A 12,041-nucleotide genomic window follows, 5' to 3' on the forward strand; every position below is an offset into this window, starting at 1 on the left:
CATAATTTCCTTTCCTATTTGCTGCACAGGGTTCTTTTTTGCATAAGTGACCCCCTTCCCTTTTGACTTAACCTGTTGGAATTGCTCTCTACATAACATAGGTGAGCTTACACTAAGCTTAAGCAAAAAAAAAAAAGTGCAACTGGCACAAGTGCATGTACAACCCCCTCCCTAGGAAAGATTACATTAACCAGCTGTGTTGGTCTGCTAAATGCTGCCTTGCAGCTGGGCACCATCCACTGCCTACACCTATCTGCAGGTTTCAGTGTTTAGTTTTAGTCGTGTTTTGACATAAGCTCTATTGAGCACAATTAAATTTGGAGAAATCAGGGCCAATTAATAGGACCATACTAGTTAACTTAGTAGGAGTAGGATCTGAAACTGAGCAATATCTTCTGTTTGTCCAGACTATTATCATGGACACTCCTTGACACAATGTTGTTCATGCCAATTATCTGTCTCTGAAAACAACTAAGGCATGGACAGATCTCTCTGTTACAAGGCCTTGACTTCAGTGGGAGTGTGGATGAGGCCACACAGTTCTTTTGAAAGGCAACTTTATTGACAGAGGTATAGAACATCCTGTGACCCTTGTCCTCAGGCTAGATATTGGGATTTGGTATGTTTCATTTAATAGCATAAATGTAGCTGCTTTATCCTATCGTGAAACTAAAAAAATTGAACACTACTTGCTAGATTGTCTTCAGATCTTCTGGGCACACCACTTATAGAATCTTATAACCCATAACACCACAGTTAACCAATCCTACTTGGAAGGTCTGAAGTATTACAAGACTTCTCCTTTGGAGGACTGAATGTATGGAAAAATATATTCAGTAACATATTCCTCGCTTTTTGGGAGGAGTCACAGAATCCTATTTATTCAAAAATTTTCTTCTGAGTCACTGCTCATTCCCAACTCTGTGTTGTGAATCTACATAAAAGCTCAATGGAGCTAGGCTACATTATGCTATTTTCATGATGCCATCTTATAAATCTTAACAAAAATGTGGAGGTAGCACAATATTTTGTGGTATGTTTTGTAGTGAAAAATGGAAAACCAACAAAATTTGACAAGAAAATCCTGTAGAGAAAAATGCGTTTTACTAGCAATCAGGACATAGATCTTTTAGAGAAGTGTATAAGCTGAAGCTAAGAACACTGAACACAATCATCTTGATCAAAAAACTATGATACTTGGGAAGTATGGTAATGCATTGCCACTGTAGGGTGCTATAAGCATTTAATAACACTGAATAAGCCATTCAAATCTAAATTATGGCACTTCTGAAATACTTATGTTTGGTTTTCTGCCAGTGTTACTCTGTTTTGAAAGTCAACATGCCCTACTGGCATTTTTTTAGCACACATTGTGAGAATTCCTTGGATGGCAAATAAGCCTCCACTGTAGATGAGGTATTGAAAATGAGCCTGCTTGAAATGCCCTCCAAAGTGTGTTAAAAATCTAAGCTGCAAGAGATAATGGCCTCTGACAAATGACCACTAATGTGTCCCTATTGCTGGTTATTAATAAAGGATAAAGAGGATTTATTATAGGGAGGAATTCTAAGACATTTCTGGTTTTCTATCATAATTTATGACAGGCCACACACTCTGCTAAATCAAGCTATCAGAATGATTTTGACGGGGTCATATCCAGTCATATAAGTCCAGGATGTTGCCAGTTGTGTTTGTATCTATTTTTCAGAGAACTTCCTCTTTTCTTCTTGAGAGAATGACAAGCAAAAACAAAGTATTTACTTAAGTTCCAGCAAGCAGATTATCCATGGATAGATATGAAACAAGTTACTGTTTGCAACAAAGCAACTTACTGGTTGAACTAACAAGAAAAATAAAAAAAAAAAAAGTGATAAATCAATAGTAGTACATGGCCCAGTGCAATGATTGGCTAAATTACATACTGAATTGATAGTCATCAGTTGTTAATACAATTTGTTTGTATTTTTTGCATTGCTCTTTTCTGCCACTATGGAAAAATCTGTGTCTAGAATACTGTGTGTGTCACCATGAATCCATGCTTCAACTTGGATGTTTTCTTAAGAGCGAGAAAGGTGGTAAGGGAGATATAATTCAAGTTCTGAAATAGTCTGAGAAATTACAGTTCACTGTATTTCACTTCTATCCTTCCTTCAATTTAATATGGACCTTATACTAGAGAATTAAAAGAAAAATGAAATCTGACTGCAGAGCAGTTCACACACACTGGGCATGGCTAGATTTGTGAGAGTTACTTGTTATGCTGAGATCAAGAGGCAAAGTTTGAGTTCCTCTGAATTTCTGGAAGCTTTATTTCTTCAGAGTATGGGATTTTTTTTCATGAAAAATAATTATGGGTCATTTTCACTGTTATGGTTATGCTGAAACTCTTCAATTCCTGATACAGACCTGCATCATATCTTCTTTATTCACTGGGAACAATGCTTGCATGTGCTTATGGTACAGAAAATGAGACAGACTGTTTATCAGTGTCAGATTTGCTTTAGTCTAAAAAAAGTTTAAATTATTTTTAACAGTTTTGAAATATTAAGTAATCATCATAGCTAACACCAAAAATTCAGCATTCAATGAATATGGAAATGACTGGTTGTCACAGACCAGTCAGTAAAGGACAGCTGGCTTGCCTTATTCCTAGGCTCAGTACCATTGTTGGAATTCCATATGTCTGCATCTTCCCGTAGACTGTCTACTCTGTCTCACCAGACACCAAAGACTTAGCTAGGACTGCCTTAGAATAAGCCTTGGGCTTATTTGGGTAGCAGAACTGGCCTGTTCTGCCCCATAGTTTCTTCTCTGTGTTCAAAGGCCATAAATACAGGAAAACATCAATTTAACTTCTCCAGACTGTATTGTTTGCATCTCTATTTGTGTTTCTCAAACACTTTGGCTAAAGAAGGCAGTGCTGTGAGACAGGTTAAGCGTATCTCTGACTTACAAGTGGGGCTTGTCTGGTTGAATGGAAAATGATAACGAATTCATATCACGTAGCACCTGAATTTTGGAAGAAAAATGTTTCAAAAAGGAAGATATTTTTCATCTCAGGTGCTATCATAAATAAAAGCTAGTTGTCCATTTCAAATTAAAGAGTATGTAGATTTTTTAAAGCTCATTCCCATTTAATGCTAATTCCTCATTTCTTATGAGGAAAGACATCTGTTTCATATGGGAGGCAACTAAATTCTCAATATGTCTGTAAAGAGATGTATTCACAAAAGCTTCTTTCTTGACTGTAAAAAGATAAGCACATAGTACCTGAAAATTCCAGGACTGCTGTAAGTATTTTTGACTTTAAGAGACTCAGAACTTGAGATGTACAAAATTTAGAAATGCGTGTGTGCTTGTATTCATTAATTCTGAGTTTTGTGGTAGTTAATAGCGTATATGTGGTATTTTCCTGTCTGCTGCTCTGCTTCGTCAGCTGTATTTTATCAGATAGAACCCATGTTTGTAGAATAGCTTCATACTACAAAAGTACCAAGCCAAGCCTAGGAAAAGGTAACCATCAACAAAAATACAGGCTATTACTAAGTTAATTCATGTCAGTGTGATTTTTTTGTATTCAAAGAAATTCTTAATTTTCACCAAAGACAGTAGGACTAAAGGTTGGCCAGCATCTTGCTAAACGACCTCTCACATATTTCATTACAAAAGTTCCCCAAATATAAAATAACGTGGGCTTATATAAGATACATTAAAACCAGCCTCTGTATCTTAAACAGAAGCATGGAGTTGTATACAGTATTCCTATGAGAAAAGTATTGACCTCATACAACTGCATTTACTAACAGTAAGGCAGTCCTTAGTCTACAAACTTATTTGCAGCCATTTTAAAGAAAGAAAAAAAGTGAACACAAGTTCTTCCCTCCTTTGTTTATTGCTGGCAGTACTGAAGGAGAATGCAAATGTGTGGAGATAAGAGAGACTTGCCACAAGATCTCACGTGGGAGGGATTTCCCCGCAGATCTTTTGCCTCTGCCCACATACCCAAACGGTGCAAATAGTTAATGCAGATCAGATCCCAGTGTGTGTTCCCCACGTAACACTTCGGCAGAACTTTGATGAAATATGGTGTTACTTCATGTTCACCCATGTAAATACCTGCAACTCTGCAGCTGAGAGGCAGTCCTCTCAGCTGCAACATGTATTCCTGTGGAAAATCCAAATGACTCTAGTATATTTTTCCAAATGGTAATTGCTTGGTTTTCTGTTTCAAGGTCTGTGAAGGCAGTTCATTTTGTGAAACCCAACCCTACTGCACTTGAAAAGAACAGCAAGCACAGAAGGATAACAACTCACCCGTACTCTTAATTGATCTGGTATTTCTACAAGGTGCCACCCTTTTCCACACCTCCTACCTCCTCCTTAAGTGACTCAGCCTCTGAAGGAGAAGTCTCTTGACTTTTCAGTCAGCTGGATGGGGAAGAACAGTTCAGCTGTCTGTCTGCCTTGACTGTGCCTCCCTTCCAGGCTGAATAACCACGCTGAGCCACGCCAGGACACTAACTTCTACCATACCTAGGTAAGGATGTTTACTGATCTGGTTCTATTCTGTTCCCTACCATGTAGGGAAACTCCTACATTTTGAGATGTTCTGTGATTTCTTAATGTCCACTTTAGGATGCAGTTTCAAAGGATCTGATTTTCAAGAATTATGGAGAACTTGACTATGAAAATGCAGCTCCAAAAGTTTTACAGTTGAGGTGCTCAGATTCCCAGGGCCTTTCTGACTTCTTCTGTCTATTTAATTATATATTATTACTATCTTAATTATTTCATTATTTATATGATATTGCTAATGTTATGTTATTCTAGTGATAATTCTCTGATGATAAATTCACTATTCAGACCACTTTTTGTGAATGGCTGTTTTAATGTAGTTTTTGCTCTTTGGTTCATTTTATTGTTTGTTTTTGTTTTTGTTTTTTTTCCTTTATCTGGAATTTTTAATCTAAAATTAACGAGTATTTACTTTTTTTCTCATTTTCTTGAATTATCTTTATTATTTTGGAAAAAAATCAAAACCCAAAACAACTGCTCCCTTTCATTTTCACCTTTTCAAAAATACCCATTCTACGTTAATGCAAGGACTTATCTATACAATTACCTGAACACATGTATTAACAGGAAGGTTTCTTCATCAAAAATGTAGTGAATTGAATGACAGAGCTGAATAAAAAAATTAAAATTATTACCTCCTTTTCTACACTCTATTAAAAAAACCCCTACATTTCAAACCAAATGTGTTTTTCTAATTTGAAAATATATACAAATTTGGATTGTTATTTAGTTGATTTTACATTAGTGACAGTTCCAAAGCTTCTTTCAAAACAGAATCTCCACCGCCCACATCTTGAAAAACCAGTTTTGAGAGTTCTTTCAGCTACAAATAGGTGAATGATTGATGTCATACACACACGTGTTCTCTAGTCTTACCTTGCCTGTCTTCTTTCTTACACAAACACATGTTATTTCTGTTTTCTGTGTGAACTCCTTTCTGTGTTATTAGTTCTGTGGACAAAACAGTAGAGTAATATATTTATTTAAACACAATGTATTATTTCCAGAAGTTCACAAATGTATCATATGGCTATTGCTCTGATGTGTAACTCCTGAAAAAAAAATCTGTTTAGGAACACGTTTTTGTGATTGTTTAATGTCTGTAAAATAAATGTAGTAATTTTAAAATATAATTTTCAACAAAAGTACAAAAAGACAAACTAATTGCCAAATGAACAGAATCATGTTACTGGTGGCAATTGTGTAGGGAAGAAATTGGAGCATCAGTTATACATATGGATCTGCACCTGACAGGAAGGACCTTTAAGGCTATTTGAAGATATCACATTCTTGTCCGTAATAACAAGTTTGGATATATGAAGGATTGTACAGCCTTGAATGGTTCTGGCTGTACTGGTGATTTGCAAAACAGCCTTTATCTGCAATCAGGAAATTCTTATTTGGGTGTAAGTATAGGTAGGCAGATCTGACAGCCCAGTCACAGCACTGTTATCTGAGGGGAGAAAGGATGGATATGGACAACAACAAAATTGCTATTGACTTTCAAACCAGAAAGATTTTCCTTCACACACTTACAGGTGCCTGTCTAGCAGAACAGCTGCAATTCTGTGTGTGCCCAGTGTCTTAGTTATAAGGCTTGGAAATCTTTATCCTGTGTCAAGTCAGAATTGCTTAATTCAGTTGCTTGCTCACACTATATTCAAGAGAAATGATGGAGGAAATAATGAAGTTTGCTGACTTGAAAGTTGTTAACTGAAAGCAAGGAAATACTATTGTGTGTCTCAACTGTGATTAAGACCAAATGAGCTTTTCTTTAAATAGTCATATTGTCTACATTCAGCTCACATAAATGACAGATAAGCCACACACTATAGAATTAAGAGTTACAGGGGAAAAAGCAAAACAAAAAGTAGAGCTGAATTAAGTCTTCAGTTCTAATGGAATGATTTTAAAAATTTGAGCTCTGGTTGCTCACAAGATACTGACTGTTCAGCTTACTTCAGAGCAGAACAGTTCTTCAAGAAGATGACATTTTGGTGGCAAGCTTCATATTGAGGATAAAGAAAGAACAAAGTATAGGCCTATTTTCTTTTTCACATAGCAAATATTAGATGCTTTCAAAAAGCTGGAACTTGAAGGTCAGGTAGCAAACAGAAGCCAGCAAGCTGTGGTTGTGTAGAGCCATATATGAAACCTGTTTGTTCCAGCTGGTGTTTCATGTGGACATGCCAATCTCAGCAACTTCTCTCCAACTGAGGCTGGTTTAGCAATACAGCACGATAGGTTGGATGACAAGAAAATTCTGAAAAATTCCTTTTTTTAAATGGGTTGTTCAGCTACCACTTTTCGTATCACCCAGTCATTGACAAGAGCGGGAAATTTGACATTTTAGGCATTTACTTTTGGCAATGCTTCATTTGAAAACCTGAGTACAAAACCAAATATTTTGATGTTTAAGAGAAGAAGGTGTATCTCCCTTGACACTCCTTTAACATTTATTGTGCTGAATTCCTTATTATACACTGAGGTGATAATGCAGAGGCCTCTTGCCTCTAAGCTGTGGAAATTAATATTGTTTTATTAGAAGCAAAGTACATATCAACTGACTGCTTATGAATAAGGTCTTAATCACTGTCATAGCTAGAAGCCAAAGAACAAAGATGTTTTTTGTTGGAACAAGTTCAGTCTGACGTGGAAAATACAAATCTTACAGGAAATGCCTCTATTATTATGTATTTTTTTTTAATACAGCAATGCATGTGTGTGAAGCCTAATCACATAGACAGCTACAGCCAAGAGCAGAAGGAAGGCAAAAGGACTCTGTGATGGAGGAATGGGTGTGTTCAGATGATCTGAAAACTAGAAGGTCTGGCTTTCAGAATTTAAGGCAGGCCTGAAGTATTCTGCTGATCAGTCACTGCAGGAGATAAAAAGAAGATGTAGAAGTGTAAATATAGTATTTGTGATAAAAATAGTGTTGGAGACTTGTGCTGCTTTTGAGTATTTTCTTGACAGGTTAGATGGACTTTTGACTTTTCCTGAGGTCATGTCAGAAGTTTTTCTGAATTTCTTTGGGACTATCTTTGGATTTTCCACAAAACATCTGAGGGTCTGAATCTAGGACTGGCATGTCTTAAAAACATTTGGGAGCTACTCACTGGACTGGCCAGGGCAGTTTTAATTTTCGTCTAGAGTTTCCTGACGCTGTTTTTAAATTCAAATTACACTGGAGTTGCATTCCTGTTTGTTTTTGTTTTGCATTCCAGCTGAATTGTTTTGCTTTGGCGGTTGAGATCTTATTAAGAATGTCTGAACATAATTTACTATTACAGTATAGTATAGAAAGCTGTAACTCTGCTTTCTCACAATCTTATTTACAAAGTTAAAAGCATTTTTTATCTCCCTATGGCTTGAAGATGAGCTGTTTACTGACCTATGTGAATAATGTGACAGTTCCAGATCTTTATGAGCTGATACTTTTAAACTAATGTGATCCTCATAATCTCTTGTCCACTCCCCTTTTCAAATACACAAACACACACTGAGTTCAAAATAGTGAAGGCCAAGGAAAAATGCTTTGATGAGCTCTATTCTGCCTGTTTATGCAAGATTCTTTTATTTCTAAGTCCTAACATTTAAATCTTACTCTGATGATTCTTGATTGTCTGTGCTACAGATTAAAGTAAGATTTTGTTTTTAATTTGCTCTTCAAATTTTAATGGATTAATCTTTGATACAAAATTGAACGCTCAGAGGTAAGAAGAAAGCCTTAAGGACAAAATGGCAGTATTCTGTAGGACCATAATGCCTGGGTTTAAAATTTCCGAATACCTGGCACATTTTCAGTGCTGACTGTAAAAGGGAGTGTTCCTGTTTCTTGTATTAATTTATGCATACTGCTTTTGGGTTGGGAGACTATGCAGCAGTTTATTCTGGATGCTATACACATGTGCAACAGAAATATTGTTTTGCCTTAAAAATATTAAAAAAATTAATATAGGATGAGAAAAAACACAGTTTTAATTAAATGTTGGAGGATGAAAGACACACTGGACTCTCATGGACACAAGGGCAGTTGCAAACCTCTTTGTAGTCACTTTTCGTTTGGTTTAATTTTCACAAAAGAAGTCTCTTTTTTCAAAGTTTTATGATTCATTTCTCCTAGCAAATGGCTTTAAAAGTGCTTAATAGAAAATAAATCCATAATCCTTCTATACACACTACTATTTCTTGAGATGAAGTGCCAGTTCTCATTGCTTGAAAATATATTGAAATATCAAACTTTCTATTATCCTGAGACTGACTACACCAGATGTCCAGCTGTACCTAAGCTGAAAAAGTAAATCAGAGCCCTCTCTATCATCTTGGGAGAGTTCAGGGAAATTTATAGTGAAATATAGTAAAATTTATATAAAAAACCTGATTGCTTGATAACCTACCTGAACAGTTTCTTGGAAATTCAGTTCATATAGGCTTAAAAAGTTATATAAATATTTTTTAAAAGGTATTTTAGAACCTATTGGAAAATAAATAAGGCTCACCATAGCCCTGAGCATATTTTTATTGTGTGGGAACCAGATCAAGCAGTCACATGTTTTCTACACACACTGTGCCAATGCTTGCTTGATACCAACAACTAAGGTAAAAAACCAGGAATGCGGGTAGGAGCCTTTCAAAATGCCAGAGTTTTAAACTCTAAGAAATCTTCATGTATCTTAATCAGTTGTGAACTTGGAATTTCACAACTGATTACAATACATGCAGACTTTGGACTCTAGTATTAGTTTTGTATTTATATCTTTACTTTCTAAAAAGATCTCTAGTGGTTTAATGCTTCTATTTCTTTGTTTGCTTGTTTGTTTTTGTTGGGATATTTTTGGGGAGGGTTTTTTGGCGGAGGGCGGTTGGGATTCTTTTTGTAGGATTTTTTTGTTTTTTGTTTGTTTGTTGTTTTTGTTTAATGACAAGCTTTTTATAGTAATTGTTGGGCAGCAAAGGCATAGAAAAGAAATATCTGCTCTAAATGCAATCCTGTGTGGCATCCACAGTGTTTTATTGTCAGTGTAAGCACTATTCTTAAGTTTTTGCCAGAATCCAAAATCTTCACTTCCATCAATAAAGAAAGAGCCACAGGCCTTGGTGTCTCCACTCTATTTTAGGTGTGTGAGCAATACATTTTACGTCTCCAAAAAGAAAAAAAAAGATAGCTCTGTCATCCAGAGGACCAGGAATGTTTGATTTTGAAGTACTGATTCTGCCACAGAAACAGTTTTCTGGTGCTCCTGTAAATTTTAGCAGTCTGAAAGTGTAGCTGGCTGTGAGCTTTCCAGCACAACATCATTTTCTTGGAAAATAATGCTTTACAAAAAGGAATCCATTTGCTAAAGAAGGTCAGTTTTGCCCAAACTCTCAAGCCAATGTTAAAATTTAGGGCTTTTTTAACTTAAGGGAGAATTTTTTTGTCATTGAAATGTCATCGTGTTCTGCTTGATGCTTTCTCTAGGAAAGCTGGTATTCACAATCCAGTTTCAAAGCAAAACATGAAATCTTAATCTTTTGGGCGGCTCAACTCCCAGATAATCTTTTTTTTTTTTTTTTTTTTTTTTTTTTTTTTTAAATTCTCGGTCTTGGAGGCTTTTAACTTGATTTGAAGTAAGGGAAGAAGTCAGTGACTGGAAAACTGTTGCAGAGCAGCAGAACTGCTTTCTGCTTTCTGTGCTGGCCCTCTGCCTTAGCTGCTGGCCCCTGAACCTGCGCGCCCCGGCCGCAGGGCTGGGTGAGCTCACCGGTGCTCCGGTGCTGTGCCAGCGACTGACACCATCTCACCATCAAGCTGATCGCCCCAGCCCATTCTTCAGCACTCCTCCTGCCCCTCACCACAGCAAGTGTTCTCAGGGAAGGAGCTCCCGGCAGGGAAGGGGCAGTGTGACAGGCAGAGGAGCAGGGCAGGAGGCACATAGCTGTCACCAGGCAGGGAAAAGGCGCCAGAGTCACTCTGAGGAGGCTCCGGCCGGCCCTAAGCCTGTGCAAGACGATCGAAGTGGGCAACAAACCTGACCTGTCTTTGGGGCTGATTCCTAATCTCACTGTCAACGCTCACTTCCTTCTTTTGTCACGTTTCCTTTTAGATTCCCGCAGAAGGACGGCACAGTCCCACGGAACCAATGTCAGCCTTCAGCATACGCAGAGAGCCCCCTAACCCGAGCGGTAATACTGAGCGGCCTCCACCTCCTGCGCAGGGGCACTCGCAGGCGGAGGCGGCCTCGCTGCTGCCCGGGCGCGGCTCCCTCACGGGGCAGTGCGGGCCGGGGGTCAGGGCCGCTGTGCCCCGCGTCAGATGCCGAACTGTCGGCGTTGGGCGCAAACAGGGCTGGTGGCTGGCAGGGATTCGGGCCACAACATCCCACGGGCCCAGCGGAGTGTGGTGGAGCCGGGTGGGGCGGAGCAAGGGGCTGCGGTTGTCGTGGGAAAGCCGCAGGAGCAAGGGGGCTGCAAAGGCAGTGCGGAGATCCGCTGGTCTCAGCACTCTTTGTCTCGCACAGGGAAAATGAGGAGAAATTAAGGAAAAGTAGAATGGGGGAAGAGGGGAGAAAAGCTGTTTGATCATTGTCTGACCGGACTGTTTACTCCTCTGGAGGAATAAAACTCGAGGAGGGCTGGAATTTGCTTTCTATGCAGAGAAATAACCAGAAGCAAACTTAGAAACATGATGAAATTTTCCATTGCTTGGCTCTACTGTATTGAGGACATAAACTTTTATTGTCAAATGGAGACAGGGAGGAGCTGCATCTGCCTATGTTCGTGTGACCTAATCTGTTGTATCAGATCTATGTTTAATTTTTTAGCTTAAGCTTGAGAGAAAATTCATTAGGCCAGAAATGAGTACTGTTCTTTTAGCCTAGGGCCTCAGGCATTAGCAGATTGGTTGCTAGTCTACGAAACACTTGTCAAGTGTTTCTTGACAAGAAACCAATATCTATTCCTTGTCTACCACCTTTATACAAGGTTCAATGAAACATTCTTTGCGCTTACACATTCAAAAAGCCATGATTTTTGAGAAATCCAAGTGATTTTTGATGACCCACTGGAGCTATTCAGGCAAGCCTGTGATGCTTTCATCTTTTTGACGTCTTTAAAGTCAGATTTCAATAATTTTTTTTAAGAGAAAAACTAGCTCAATAGGCAGTGAACAGGCCGATGCAGAATTCATGCAATGAGGATGGATTAGTTTTTGTTAATCCACCATGATTGTCAGCTCATTCTTACAAACAGCATTTTTCCTGTCCCTGGTCATTTTTCAAATGGCTGGATCTTTTCTGCTTAAAAAGAAGAAAGCCAAACCTGGGTATGAAGGCCAAGAGATGGAAGCACTCATCCATGCTCAGCCACGGCTTCTAAATCTGTCATTTGTCTAGCACCTCGGTCTTGGAGACAGCAAGTCCAACACAGGACCAGAGAACATTTGCAAGTAGGCAACATCAGAGATGAGTCCAAGGTTTTCATTC

The 12,041-nt window shown here is 38.3% G+C and overlaps 1 protein-coding gene across 5 annotated transcripts in view; it reads left to right on the top strand.

Annotated features, from left to right (window-relative positions):
• The window catches only part of SCEL (sciellin), a 69,234-nt gene that overhangs the window by 17,544 nt on the left and 39,649 nt on the right, over positions 1-12,041 (top strand). For 4 of the 5 annotated variants that reach the window (XM_063392270.1, XM_063392267.1, XM_063392271.1 and 1 more), the window contains exons 2-3: positions 4,233-4,537; positions 10,665-10,743. In XM_063392270.1, coding sequence (XP_063248340.1) covers positions 10,701-10,743 — 43 coding nt within the window. In that variant the 5' untranslated portion in view covers positions 4,233-4,537; positions 10,665-10,700. Of the gene's footprint in view, positions 1-4,232; positions 4,538-10,157; positions 10,577-10,664; positions 10,744-12,041 lie in introns of those variants that run through there. The other variant, XM_063392269.1, reaches the window with a different exon arrangement.

This window comes from Prinia subflava, chromosome 3 (genome assembly GCF_021018805.1).
Source record: "Prinia subflava isolate CZ2003 ecotype Zambia chromosome 3, Cam_Psub_1.2, whole genome shotgun sequence".
Taxonomy (NCBI): Eukaryota; Metazoa; Chordata; class Aves; order Passeriformes; family Cisticolidae; genus Prinia; species Prinia subflava.